The 15339-nt window shown below is 40.7% G+C and overlaps 1 protein-coding gene across 1 annotated transcript in view; it reads left to right on the top strand.

Moving 5' to 3' along the window:
* The window catches only part of LOC114845519 (transmembrane protease serine 9-like), a 30012-nt gene that overhangs the window by 6711 nt on the left and 7962 nt on the right, over window positions 1-15339 (top strand). The window contains exons 7-22 of the mRNA XM_055504632.1: window positions 1004-1080; window positions 2790-2798; window positions 2887-2901; window positions 2977-3139; window positions 3219-3487; window positions 3592-3740; window positions 4299-4626; window positions 10583-10597; window positions 10681-10843; window positions 10925-11193; window positions 11297-11445; window positions 11685-12012; window positions 13843-13857; window positions 13946-14108; window positions 14191-14459; window positions 14559-14707. Coding sequence (XP_055360607.1) covers window positions 1004-1080; window positions 2790-2798; window positions 2887-2901; window positions 2977-3139; window positions 3219-3487; window positions 3592-3740; window positions 4299-4626; window positions 10583-10597; window positions 10681-10843; window positions 10925-11193; window positions 11297-11445; window positions 11685-12012; window positions 13843-13857; window positions 13946-14108; window positions 14191-14459; window positions 14559-14707 — 2530 coding nt within the window. The remainder of the gene's footprint in view (window positions 1-1003; window positions 1081-2789; window positions 2799-2886; window positions 2902-2976; window positions 3140-3218; window positions 3488-3591; window positions 3741-4298; window positions 4627-10582; window positions 10598-10680; window positions 10844-10924; window positions 11194-11296; window positions 11446-11684; window positions 12013-13842; window positions 13858-13945; window positions 14109-14190; window positions 14460-14558; window positions 14708-15339) is intronic.

Genomic DNA, 15339 nt, shown 5'->3' with positions numbered 1-15339 from the left:
AAACAAATTATTTCGAGTCATTCGTTCATTAACAGCAGGCGGCGCCGTGGCCGTTGTAATAATGGCCATGGTTCTCAGTATATTCACTCTATATACTGAAAGCAACAATGGTTTCCTTTAACAGAAAAATTATAATCACAAAATGCCACAAGCAATTCAATGTGAATTGCAGTAGTAAAAGCAAATAGTTGCCACATTAACGTGACTCATGTCCTGCATCTTCCCTGGCATTGTTGTTTAACAGCGCGACAAACAGTTGGTAGCGGTCACATGACAAATGAACGAACGATCCGTAAAGGACTGGATGAACGAATCACGAACGAACTGGAGTGATGCTGCTCGCCACAGAGTCTGAGCTGTGAGCGATGACAGGAACGATGAACTAAACCGTGCAGCCCGAGCAGCCTTTTAAGTGACGGCTGGTAGAGAACAAGTGAAAGTAAAACTTATTTTGACAATTAGTGAGAATTTTAAACAAAAAAGTAACAATAAGTTCCCTAAAATATTTGTATGTCATCTGTCAGGTGACAAATAAATAAACATCAGAATTCAGACATCGCTCATTTCCTTGTTTATCAGTCCACACAGCCGCGTAGCTGAGCCACAGCTGTCATGTAACAAAAGAACGAACATTCCGTAAGGATCCGTAGGAACTAATCAGGAATAAACTGTAATGCTTGCTGAGAGGCCTGAATGTCACGTGACAAAAGAACGAATCCCTGAGGAAGGACACTCAGTTAAGTGAGTTGTGAACGAGTCATTTCTGTTTCCTGTTCTTTTGACTGAGCCTAAGCAGCTGCTGCCATGTGGCGAAAGAAGGTACTGCATGAAAATGAACGAATCGTTCATTGAGATGACTCGTTCTTTCTGAGTCATATAAAAGATTAGTTCATATTGAACGAATTGTTGTAACAAAACCTTTATCTTAGCAAGAGACTCAGAATTTTGAAGACACCTTTTTAACATACCATCATCAGGCGTACACACCCCCGCCTCCTCACAGTTTAACACCTCAACAGGAAGATCAGTATCCCTCAAGGGGGCCACAGTACCTACATCTGCAACATTCTCATGAGCAAAGTAAGGTTTTAACAAGTTCAAGTGACAACTGTACAGTTGTTTTCCTATCAGGAGTTTCAAATGGATAGTCCAACTCTGCCACTCTGGGGTTCATATTTTATGGCCCATCGAACCTAGCTTGAAACAGAGAACATCTACATAATCTATTAGGCTGGATTGTGGTTTCACAGCTTTCCAGTAACCTTGCAAAGGTTGATCATTTGGGCTGAAACCCAAACTTTCCTGAATCACCTTTCTGTCCGCAAACATTAACCAGGGTAACCCATCTTCCCAATCTCGAGCACGCAGATTTTAATGTTTGGTAAAACCTCTCCAGAGCACCTTGGCTCTGAGCACATTTAGCTGCTTTGAAACTTCTGCAAACATTCTAGATGTAAAATTAAAACCCTGATAATTTTGATTGTGGAACACCAAAAATAGAAAGAAACTGGGTAAGAGCACCACAGCTTTTGTGGTTATGTTTCAAAGAGGGTAAGCTGCTGGATAGCGAGTAGACCGACATCACCGTGAGCAAAAAGGCATTACCAGATTTGGAACAAGGCAAAGCGCTGACATGATCAGACGTTCAAAAGGATGCTCTGCCACTGAAATTGGACACACCTCCAAATGCCAGGAGCACTTTCCACTAACACAGGCAATATTTTCTTATCTCTCAAGGACTTTTTCAGTATTTTTTAACAATACCTCCTTGTGCACTGTATCAGGAAATGCTACCTGATAATGTCTGGCAACTTGCCAAATGCTCTTTTTGTAGAGGTTTAACAAATCCTCTGAGAGGCTGAACAAATTCTTCAACTGAGCCCATCTTAAACCTGGCATTTACCAAACAATACCATTAAGTCCACCATTAATCCATTAAGTCCAAATAAATTAACATCATACATGTTCCAGTGAGACTGTTCCCCCCATTCAAGCACCTTAGTAAGTTACCACTCCTTGAGTTAGGCTGATTAGGTTTGGAACCCAATGTCCATTTTCTAACTGCTTAGTCGATACTAACTTTCTTGCTAAGGCCTAGACTTTGTGTTGCGATACACCAAGCACAAAACTGAATGACTCTGATAACTCCCAGTTTCCTGAAAATCACCTGGACAGCCATGGAGTGCACCCAAGCAAATAACCGGCCCAATCCTGGGTTCTGGAAGTTGTTATTTGTTTCAGATTATGTAGCACTGGGCTCAAATCCAGTACAGAAAAGGAAAAGGTTTATTATTTGACTTGGGAATATGAGAACCAACCAGGTCTGAAAAAACATTTCAGATGCAAAAAACGCCAAAAAACTAGAACAGGTGTGAAAAAGCAGCAACTTGACTCACAAGTTAAATAAACGTTCGACTTATTACTCCACAGGCTGGTTACTGTTTATGTTCTGCAGCTTACAATAAATGTGTGACCTTGACACACAACACGTCCACATGTCCAAGGACAGTCCAACATGTGACCTGAACATTTGATTGACAATTAATTGATGACCTCTCCGTGGTACCTTTGTATCTAATGTCACTTCCTTAACTGTTTATGTGAAGCTTGAAGAAAAACAGGTTTAATTGGGGAATGTTATATGCATGTGTTTCTCAGCACATTCTTTAACAGAGTATATAAGAAATGACTCAGAGACAAAATCACCAAAGACGCTCTGCACCAAGGAAAAGCTGTCACGAAGCTCATTATGGCAGCCTTGGTTATGTGGATACTCTTTCTGTGCGCAGTCTTCACTGGTGAGTGACTGGTAAAATGTTTTATATACTAAATTTTTAATTTAAACAAATACTACACCATTAACGTGTTTACCTCTGTTTCCCACAGAGTCAGAGACTCAGAGTAAGTGCACGCACATTTAATGCTTTCCATCCACTCACTATATAGAGTATTTTTTGACCACTTTTGCTCTGTCAGACTGTGGAGTGGCACCTCTGAACACCAGGATAGTGGGAGGTGTGAATGCCTCAGCTGGTTCATGGCCATGGCAGGTCAGCATCCACTACAATGGAGCTCACATATGTGGAGGGACCCTGATCAGTGACCAGTGGGTCCTCACAGCAGCCCACTGCATCATAACGTGAGACATGATAAGTCAACTGAAAACATTTGTTTCTGCTGACACTGATCAGTTAAATAGGTTTTTCTTTTAAATTCAGGAGCTCGCTGAGCGTTTGGACTCTCTACTTTGGAATAGTGACTCAGAGTGGCCCAAATCCAAACCAAGTCACTCGCACCGTGTCTCAAACCATAGTTAATTCTAATTATAACAACACCTTGTTCAACAACGACATCGCCCTCATGCAGCTCAGCAGCTCTATCACCTTCAATAACTACATCCGTCCTATCTGCCTGGCCGGTAACTCCAGTCAGTTCTACAGCTCCACCCCCTGCTGGGCCACAGGCTGGGGGCGACTGGGGAGGGACCGTGAGTACTGTATGTAGTCATGAGGTGACTGAGTGGCTACAGGTATCGATTAATCATTAATGATTGTTCAAGGCAACATGGTGTTTTTTTTCTCTCTCCAATAGAACCACTGGTTGCTTATAACATCCTTCAGGAGGTTCAGATTCCTATCGTTGGTCCCAAAAAGTGCAGCTGTGATTACTCCAAAATACTAGAGTCACTTATCAATAAAAATATGATTTGTGCTGGACAGCAGAACAAAGGAATCTGCCAGGTATTGTGATGTTTTTAAGGAGCGTTCCAAAGATAAACTCTCAAACTCTGTGAAGCTCACTGACACTTTGAAGATGAACAATTTATCAATTAAGAATCACACTTTTGTCATTTTTTCTTGAGAAGAGGTAAATCTATACCTATATAATTTATACTATATAGTATAACTATATATATATATATATATATATATATATATATATATATATATATATATATATATATATATATATATATATATATATATATATATATATATATATATATATATATATATAACTATGTATATATATATATATACACACACATACTATATATAAGTAAGTAAACTTAATTTATACAGCACTTTTCACAAATAAAATCATGAAGTGCTTCACACGGTGCAATGATATAGGATAAAATAGTCTCTAATATAATGAGGAGCCTGTCCGTGTAGCTCTCTAAATGTTAGCACTAAAATTTTAAATCTAATTCTGGACTTGGTTGTTAGGCATTGAAGTGAGGATGTCACATACTATACATGTCACCAGTTAAGCCTTCTGCTTTGTCTCCTCTTCAGGGAGACTCCGGTGGACCTCTGCAGTGCAAACAAGGCTCAGTGTGGGTCCAGGCTGGCATCACCAGCTTTGGAGTCCCCTGTGCTCTGGCTGGTTTTCCTGAGGTCTATGCCCGAGTGTCTGCGTTCCAGTCCTGGATCACAAATGGAGTGTCTGGGGCCAATGTTGGCTTTGTCACATTCACCTCTAGTGGCACCAACCCGGACGACAGCTACGTGTGTTCAAGCACAAGAGCATTTCAAAATCAGACCTCGACAACAAGCTCAGCCACTGTACCAGAGCTGTCATTTACTTTAATTTTAGCAATTTGTGTCTTTATCGCACAAAAGTAATTAAGTAAATATATTGAGATTTCTACTGCATTAAGAACATGCAGCATGATTATCTAATTAAGTGGGTAAATGCTAATTATGTTTTATTTAGTTTTTCTACCTATTCTTTCCAAATACTAAATCATGGCCACAGTTTTGCTGTTTCATGCGTCATTGTTGTATTGTCTGCACACAACAACTATGAAAACACAGCGTCTGCAGTTTCTGCTGTTTGATGTGTAATTTTTTCCTCTGCTTAATTTCCTGTAGTTTCCTCTAAGTTCTTAGTATTTTGCAAGTCTCAAACCAGTTGGGTGAAGCTTCTGTCAAGTAGCATGACATGTTTCAGATGTCCTTGTTAAATTATACAATAGCTTACAGTTTTATTGGCTTTCATAAACATCAGAAAACATGTTTAACACTAAGATATGAAGCAGAATACGTGAAATATGTATCAACATATGTAGAGTTTTGTAAAACACAAACAAAACTGCACAAAAAATTTACATTTGTGAACATCTTGAAGAGGAAAAATGCACTAGATGACATTGTTGGAAAAATACTGCATTTAATCATTGAAACATATTTTGCTGAAGCCTCGTTAGCTGCTGGCAGAGAACAGTCACAAGGTCAGTAAAAACAAACTGCAGCTGTTGAAGAAAGAACAGATCATATCAGCAAGTGGACAAAAATTGATCCAAATATTGTGTTCAAAAGTAAAGAACCTAGACCAGATTTACAGGACAACCCAATACCTGGTTCTGTATTTGTCTTCGTGGATGGACCAAGCACAAAGTCTGAAACTAGAAAAACTGTGCAGTTCTGACTGATAGTGAGACCTTGAAAACAGAACCGCTTCCCCCCACACTTCAGTGAACAAGCAGCAGAAATAATTGCACTCACTGAGGCATACAAACTCAGGTCAGATAGTTACCATCTATACTGATAGCAGATACGCACAATGAACTATTCATATATTTACCAGTCAATGGGAAAATACAGGCATGATGATATCAACGGGAAAGACTATAATGCAGGTGATTTAATGAAAACTTTGTTAAAAGCAGTACAACTACCAGCAAAAATAGCCATTTGATGCACTGCACTCTCAAAAGTGAAAAAAATAAATGGACTCAAAGGAGAAACTGCAGAAAAGTTATTACTATGTTTGACGAAGGGAACCTGTCCTACCAACACCCCTCTATAAAGGAGCAGCAATATTGAGCCATGGGCCTTGTCATGTCTCAACGGGGGGGTGGTACGGATAAAAAACAAATACTATACTGCTTATGCATTTACAATTTATTCTAAAAAATTTTGTCAAAAATATTTGACAAACCAATTAAACAACCCTTCCAATGCCTTCCATATGTCAAAGGTGTTAAAACATCACGAGAAATGTTTTTCTGAAAATGCTTCTCAAGACGTGCCTTGCCCACAGGAGGGACCGCTGCAGGTTGGTGGTGGGTGTTCATCAGAGTCATAAAGCGCAAGAACTGGACCTCACCTCGATGGGAGGCCCACACAGAGTGACACTGATAACGCCTACAGCCTGCAAAGTCGAAGGCATCTCCCGGTGGATACACAACACACACTGCAAAAGACAACAGGTACAGGCAACCGAGTAGTGTTGTCAGTGAGAAAAAACCCAACTGAGGGAGGGGAAAAGTCTGCCTACAAAGGGGGTCAGCAGCATTTAGAGCACTGGTCGTCTCAACGGCAGTGAAGAAACCAGCGGTACCTTCTCTCACTTAGGGGGACATTCTCATAAGGAGATACTATGAGGGGACACTGTCCAGCCACAGGAGTTGTACTAACTGCCCTTGTACTGTTGATTGATGCTAAGCCACTCCCAAACCTCAATGAAGGTGAGGAGAGACCTCCTGACCAGTATCACACTAATTTGTGGTATTGTTAAATGAAGACAGAGCACTCTTAACTTTACTGGTTCAGTGTGTCTCTTATTATGACGGTCCTGATTTATGGGGACTCTCCCACAGTCTGATGTCAATTATGTTTGTGGGCACACAATCTATGTGCGTCTTCCACCCAATTGGGTAGGATGTTGTGCTCCTGTTTCAGATGGCTCCTACGTGATAACACCACAGCAGACGACTTCCAAGTGACAGCATAAGATCGACCTGAAGGAAAGTGATCGGATCTGGGGATCAGACGTTCCCATGGACAAGAAGCTCTGGACTACAGGCCAGAAAGTGGCACTATCCCTATTTCCAAGGTTGGGGGTAGGAAAAATCATGCTAAGAGTTGAAACCATAAATTACTGAATGACCCAACAGGCACTCCGTGACCTGCAGCACACATCCAATGTGCAGGCGGCTGACGTAATGAAGGACAAAACCTGGTCTGATTTGTTTATGTCTGGCACAAGGAATGACATCCTGAAGATCTTTGGACTGGTTCTCGTAATTATCCTGGTTCTGATGCTGATTGTGTTATGCGTAATTCCTTGTTTGAGGGCCATGATCATCAGGCTGGTGAATCAAGGCCTTTTCAGGGTGTGTGCAGTTATGCAGTCTCGACAAACACACTATACACCTTTAAAGCTTGATAACTGTGAAGAGAACCTCCACAATTTCAACAGAAATGGACGCTAAGCTGTAAATACTTTGCTTCTGTGCTTTTGACCCTGCCTACGATGTTGTAACATTTATTCCACGTTTTATAACGACTGCACTAAAAATCAAAAGACGTTGTGCTGTTCTGATGTATGCATGATTGTTTAATGAATGTTTCAATGTTAAACAGGAGGGAAATGTTGGAAAAATACTGTATTTAATCATTGAAACATATTTTGCTGAAGCCTTGTTAGCTGTGCTATAGCTTTACATTTTCCTCTCTTCTGCTCTGCAAGAAATAGGGAGTAACGGTGTGTAGCATCCTTATCTGATGAGCCCAATGCTTGCTTTGTGCAGGAAATATTTCCCACGTTCTGTGTGACTATGCACCTCCCAGAGTGCAATACATATTATGAGCTGAATCCTTCTCTTCTCTTCAGTGAGAGGAAGTTGTGTTTGCTGTAAACTGCTCACTCCTTGCAAGTAAAATCCTGAAGAAGGTGTCAACTGATTGTGTCTGCTTTATTTAAGATTTACAAAGGGAACTAACGATTTCCCTAACAGACATGTTAATATTATTTTATAGATCAATATAACAAAGGCTGGAACAAAGCCACACACACACCATTTAAAAAACAAAAAAGACGCTTTCTGTCACCTGGTTGTAATTTCATCAAAGGCAAAGCTTCAGTTCTGTAATGATGCAGAAGATCATTTTCATGAGTAATAATAGTAGTAAATGATTAGTTGTTGCAGGATGAAGGGATGTTAAGGCATAAAGATACAGGAGCCTGACAGGTTAGAATAATAAACTCTTTCTTTCTTATTACCTGAAATAAAATGACTGTCTGTAACTCTTTTGGTTGTTTCTCTTGTATCAGGGAAACTCTGGTGGACCGCTGAGATTCCCTCATGTCTATCCTTGAATGTCTGAGTTTCAGTATTGGATCAGCAACAGCTTTGTGTGTGTCAAACAGAACGCCACAGCTTCTGCCACAGCAGTCGATGTGACTGCGCTTACATTTGCTGCCACCTGAGTTTCTGACTGTGGCAGTTCAGTTTTCTTTTCTTTGTATTAGTCGATTAATTAGAAAGGTCTACTCTTTGTGTGTTCAAGCACAATATAGTCTGAATATCTGGAATATATATGCACAAATGTAGAGTTTTGTAAATTACAAACAAAACTATGTGAAACCATTTGTGTAAAAATGCACTGGATGACATGTTAATGTTATTAAACAATAAATATAGATAAATAGGCAAAAAAGGCTGGAGAAAACACACACACCATGTAAAAAACAAAAAGACAATTCATCAAAGTCAGCTTCAGTCCTGTAATGATGCAGAATATCATTTTTATTATTAGTAATAGTAGTAAACGAGTTGTTGCTGCAGGATGGTGTGATATTTAGGTATAAACATAAACTGATCTGGACAGGGAGTGGTTTCTTTACCAGTGTTTAAAAAGGGAAACATGAAGCTAAATCACGAGACAGTGTAAAGTTATCTAGAATCAACAGAACAGCATGGCACCTGCAACTGTATGGATCATCCTAATGGCTACGCTCATTATCGGTAAGCTCTGACTATAAATTATGGAGTCATTGATGGAATATTACCAATTTCTAATCTTTTTTTCATTTGAACTGCACTCAAGTTCAGGCAATTATGCTGAATCATATTATGTTTGAGTACATGTTTTTTCTGTTACTGTCACAGTGATAATAAAATTAAAGACGAGGTAGAGCAGCTTTAATTTTGTTGCGCATTAGTAAAATAAAATAGATATAATATAAATGAACATTTAAAAAAACAGACCAATAAACAATAATACTGTAGTATTATATATAAGATAATAGTAAATAAAACATAACTTAAAAGGCAGAATTTAATGCAATCTTATTTAAAGCCTGTTGTTTGTTCACAGTATTTTTTGTGGAGGTTATGTTAATTGTCATACTAAAACTATTGTTTGAATGCAGCATTAAAACATAAAGAATGAAAGTAAAAGAAGTGACATTCACAGGTCAGTTATGTTGAGTAACATGCTACATTTTCTTTAGAAAGGATGGGCAGGGAGTGGTTTCTTTACCCATGTTTAATAGACAAATATGTGTCGCCCGCAAAAGGACATGGAGAAAAAAAACTATTTTGGAATTTCGGGAAAGTTTTGCGAGATCCTTAGAAACGTTTGCGAGAGTTTTGATTCATGTGGACAGAGGAGCTACACAGTAGCTTCAGGATGCCTGAAAGAAACTGGAAAAACAGCCGGGACAGAATGGTTGAATGACGACCAAGTAATATAATCCACTGTTCAGGTTACGAGCTGCTGTTTTTGCTGTTTTAGACTGTTAGGAGTAACGTTATCTTATGTTGCTAACGCTAACTTGTGTATTAGTTCCGAGTGGCTGGCAGCAACTAATTCAATATTACTGCTGCCGATTCATCTTGGGTGAAGTGGGGAATCAGCTGTTGATAGAACGTGTGTTATGGATCATTAGTTCAAACAGGCAGCAGTCAAACTAACATCAGAAGACCAAGGACAAACCAGAAAAAACAGAACGGTGGATTAGCACCAGTCTGAGAGGTCACACTCTTGATGCTCAATGTACTGTAGTAGCTCTATGAATAATACTGACGAGTTCATTACACTGTTTGTTTATTTAATGATAATCAGACACTTCATCTGAATCCTTTCAAATTAAAAGCACCAATCCAATTTTTTTTAGCTTTAATAACACTATTTTTGCTATTGAATGGGTAATTGTGACTGGTTAATGAGACTATTTACAGTTTAGCAATCAGGCACATACAGTACAGCCCCTCAAAATCCTTTCAAAATCAAAGCCACAATCCTGCTCTTTAGCTAAAAACAGCAATATTTCTGCTTTCAATTGGTTTGTTGTGACTAGTTATTAGACTAATATACCTGTACAGTACTGTTTAGCAATTACCGTCACAGGCTTCCTCAATATTCTTTCAAAATAAAAGCACCGCACAGTTTTTCCATGCGCAGGTGGATTTTTAAAGAAAATTTGTGATGTTTTTCAAGTAATTAACTTTAACACATACACTAATTTTCACACCTCATCTCACAAGGGTCCCCTACATTATAACACCAAATGCATTCAAATAGCCCTTGTGGTTGTAGAGATATGTTTTGCTTGTGGGTCTATACCCCCCCCCCCACCCTGACAATCCTAATACATAGAGATGGGGTTTGTAATGTTATAAAACAAACCATAACATAGTAGCATTATTTATGAATTAATAGTAAATAACACATAAACATTATAAAAAATAATTATGCTGAATCATATTTTGTTTGAGTACATTTTTTTTCTGTTACTGTCACAGTGATAATAAAATTATCCATATTTCCATCTCTTTCCTTTACAGTGACCAGGACTCAGGGTAAGTCTGACACCGTTAGGACTCACACAGCTTCAGCTTAACTACATGCAGCACTTTATTGACCAGGTGTTTTGCTCTGTCAGACTGTGGAGTGGCACCTCTGAACACCAGGATAGTGGGAGGTGTGAATGCCTCAGTTGGTTCATGGCCATGGCAGGTCAGCATCCACTACAATGGAGCTCACATATGTGGAGGGACCCTGATCAGTGACCAGTGGGTCCTCACAGCAGCCCACTGCATCATAACGTGAGACATCACAATGAATCAACTGAAAACAGTTGTTTCTGCTGCCACTGACTAGTTTAATAGTTTTTTTTTTAAATCCAGGAGCACGCTGAGCGATTGGACTCTCTACTTTGGAATAGTGACTCAGAGTGGCCCAAATCCAAACCAAGTCACTCGCACCGTGTCTCAAACCATAGTTAATTCTAATTATAACAACCCCTTGTTCAACAATGACATCGCCCTCATGAAGCTCAGCAGCCCTATCACCTTCAATGGCTACATCCGTCCTATCTGCCTGGCCAGTAGCTCCAGTCAGTTCCACAGCTCCACCCCCTGCTGGGCCACAGGCTGGGGGCGACTGGGGAGTGATCGTGAGTACTGTATGCTGCCATCAGGTGGCTGAAAAGCTACAGGTAATGATTAATAACTAGTCAATGTTCAGGGCAACATGGTGTTTTCTCCTCTCTCTCACAGAACCACTGGTTGCTTATAACATCCTTCAAGGGGTACAGATTCCTATTGTTGGTCCCAACCAGTGCCGCAGCGATTACAGTCTAATAAAAAATGTTAACATGACTGACCAGATGATTTGTGCTGGACAGCCAAATAAAGGAACCTGCCAGGTATCATGATGTTATAGATATTGTCACTATAAGGTGCACTGACAAACCAACTGTTTCATTTGACATTATAAAGTATAAACACAAATTGGTTTTGGTTCATTTGTCATTTAGCTAAATAATTTGTTCTCATATTCCTGTTTTTATTCATTCATTGTCAATGTGTTCTAGACTAGTTCAGTCTATACTATACTTCAGTTTATATAACTTCAGTTAAGTCTTCTGCTTTGTCTCCTCTTCAGGGAGACTCTGGTGGACCGCTGCAATGCAAACAAGGCTCAGTGTGGGTCCAGGCTGGCATCACCAGCTTTGGAGTCCCCTGTGCTCTGGCTGGTTTTCCTGAGGTCTATGCCCGAGTGTGTCAGTTCCAGTCCTGGATCGCAAATCAATTGTCTGGGGCCAATGTTGGCTTTGTGACATTCAGCTCTAGTGGCTCCAACCAGGATGACAGCTACGTGTGTTCAAGCACTAACACAGTCACAGCAGCAACAACAACAACTAATCAGATGCAGACTTTAGCTACGACTTCAACCACGACTCAGATGCAGACTTCAACCACCAAAGGTAAAGGTAAAGTGTTTGCACGTGTCTGTGGTTGTGTAACGCTACAGTACTCACCACCTTTTACCAGAGTCAAGAGGACAGCATAGAGGAGGACTTTACACTGCATGGCTTGTCTTGAGTCCACTGCCTTATCATCAGGCCCTTTGATGTCTTATATAGAGTTATGAGACGACAGTGGGCGGGTTTGCCCTGTCAGAAGGGAAATAAATACTATCCCTGGGCCTCAGAGGAGTCAAAGGAGGCCCCTGGTATGGAACAGCAGGGTGAAGTGAAGGGACACACAAGTGGGCAAACTGGTCACTTAAAATTCAGATGGGCCCCCAGCCAAGCTCTGGGGGCTACTTTACATTGGCAAAGTGTTGCCATGAACAAACCGAGGGCGTAGTCACACTGAGTGCTGAGGCCAGACAGAGAGTGATCGTTCTTAGGAAAATAGCTCACAACATCTAAATGATGCCCCGTTGCCCATTGCTCTGTTTATTGTAAAGGGCTTTGAGCAACTGGTTCTGGCCCACCTGGAGGGCAGCCTCCCACCCACACTGGACCCCCATTAGTTTGGGGGTGTAGAGGACGTACAGTACAACCCTGCAACACACATGCAAGGATACCGGTCAGCATATAACACACCTTGAATACTTAACTCAGCACGTCAGGTCAGACAACATCTGCTCCACCAGCATCACCCTCATCACCGGTGAGTCACGGAACTGTGTGCATAGTCTTTCCACTATTCCCTCTTCAGCCTAGGCCTCACATAGTTCCAACGCCATTCTCAAGATTGCAGACAGTGATTGGCCTCATGAGGGACAACAATGAGAGAACCCGCAGGGAGGAGCTACAGCTCCCGCTGTGTTGTGTGTAGACAATAACTTGCCCTATACAGTACCTGTATATGTGCAATAATTGTTTAAATAAAAGATTTCCAGTTTAAATTAGAATTTTCTTCATGGCTTCAAAAAAACAAGTTCTTTAGCCTTGTGAAGTATAGAGAAAACATAAAAAAACTCATTCCCTCACTCATGCTTTATTTTCATTAGGGTTACAGCTTTGTACTGTACTGTATGCAGAAGGTTGACAAAAACTCATCGTGTCACCTGATTGTAAATTGATCAGCGGCAAAGCATTCTGCAATGATGCACAACATAATTTTTCCTAGTAGTGATAGTTTTAATGATTAGTATTTCACAGAGCAACAATGGGTTTAATGACATCTAAGACATTAGGATAGACTGGTCTGGGCAGGGAGTGGTACCGTTGCCAGTGGTTAAAGAGACAAACACACAAGCTAATTCAGGAGACAGTGCAGGGCTATCTAGGGTCAGTGTAGGAACAGTAGAAAAACAGCATGGCACCTGCAACTGTGTGGATCATCCTAATGGCTACGCTTATTTCTGGTGAGCTCTGACTTTAAATTATGGAATAATTTATGGAAATGTACCAGTTTCCAAACAATACATTTGTTTTCTGAGTTCAAAAGACTCTGACATCATTGTCCCGTTTTGACAGGCAATGGGGCTGAATTGTTAATGTTCATAGTGATAATAAAAAAAAGACAAATCAGAGAGATAAAACAAATATAAAATTAAAACAGCATTAACACGCACAGATCTGTTTAAGCACGCACAAATCTAATGTGACCCTAATTTGACTCCATACAGCTGCCACAAACTGAGCAGCTGAGGACTTTGTCAAGGCCAAGTTATTGAACTATGAGTATAAGTTATGAGTCACTAAGGTCCTGTAGGTAAATGGCTTTTGTTAATGTTCTTAGATTAAGATTCTCACCAAAATATTCAAATATGCAGGAATGAACTTTTCCATCTCTTTCCTTTACAGTGACCAGGACTCAGGGTAAGTCTGACACCGTTAAACCTCACACAGCTTCAGCATACAGTGACTACATGCAGCGTTTTATTGACCAGTTGTTTTGCTCTGTCAGACTGTGGAGTGGCACCTCTGAACACCAGGATAGTGGGAGGTGTGAATGCCTCAGCTGGTTCATGGCCATGGCAGGTCAGCATCCGCTACAATGGAGCTCACATATGTGGAGGGACCCTGATCAGTGACCAGTGGGTCCTCACAGCAGCCCACTGCATCATAACGTGAGACATCAAGATGATTCAACTAAAAAAGGTTGTTTCTGCTGCAACTGACTAGTTTAATAAGTTTTTCTTTTAAATTCAGGAGCTCGCTGAGCGTTTGGACTCTCTACTTTGGAATATTGACTCAGAGTGGCCCAAATCCAAACCAAGTCACTCGCAGCGTGTCTCAAACCATAGTTAATTCTAATTACAACAACTCCTTGTTCAACAATGACATTGCCCTCATGAAGCTCAGCAGCCCTATCACCTTCAATGACTACATCCGTCCTATCTGCCTGGCCAGTAGCTCCAGCCAGTTCTACAGCTCCACCCCCTGCTGGGCCACAGGCTGGGGGCGACTGGGGAGTGATCGTGAGTACTGTATGCTGCCATTAGGTGGCTGAAAAGCTACAGGTAATGATTAATAACTACTGAATGTTCAAGACTGAGGATGTTGTTTCTCTCCCACAGAACCACTGGTTGCCTATAACATCCTTCAGGAGGTTCAGATTCCTATTGTTGGGCCCAACCAGTGCCGCAGTGATTACAGTCTAGTAAAAGATGTGAAAATGACTGACCAGATGATTTGTGCTGGACAGACAAATAAAGGAACCTGCCAGGTATCATGATGTTTTTAAAGACCTTTCTGAACCTAAACTCTCATACTGTCACTGTAAGGTTCACTGCCAAACTTAATTTTCAATTTTATTTAATTAAATTTTATTTATATGGCGCCAAATCACAACAAGGTTATCTCAAGGCACTTTACAAGGTAAGGTTTTAGACCTTACATAACTAAACCCAACAGATCCCACATATAGCTGGCCTTTAATTACAATTTGACAACAACGGTGGAGAGGAAAAACTCCCTCTCTAACAAGGAAGAAACCTCCAGCAGAACCAGGCTGGATGTGGGTCGCCCATCTGCCTTGAAAGGTTGGGGTAAGGGGGGAAAGAGAGAGAGAGAGAGAAGCACAGCAACAACAACAAGCAACAACAAAGCACAAGCAGGATTGTTGGACCAAAGACTGGAAACAGGGAGGGTGGTTGGACGAGAGAACTGATTCCAAAGGAGAGGAGCTTGGTAGCTAAAGGCTCCTTCTCCCATTCTACATTTAAAGACTCTAGGAACCACAAGTAGCCCAGTGCACTAAGAACAAAGTGTTATGCTGGGAGCATAAGGAACTACTGTATGGGGTAGATAAAAGGGAGCTTTATCACTTAGTGTTTTGTAGGTGAGTAAGAGAGTTTT

The sequence above is a fragment of the Betta splendens genome, chromosome 19, assembly GCF_900634795.4.
Source record: "Betta splendens chromosome 19, fBetSpl5.4, whole genome shotgun sequence".
Taxonomy (NCBI): Eukaryota; Metazoa; Chordata; class Actinopteri; order Anabantiformes; family Osphronemidae; genus Betta; species Betta splendens.
The sequence above is the reverse complement of the archived record's forward strand: the minus strand, read 5'-3'. Positions and strand labels throughout refer to the sequence as shown.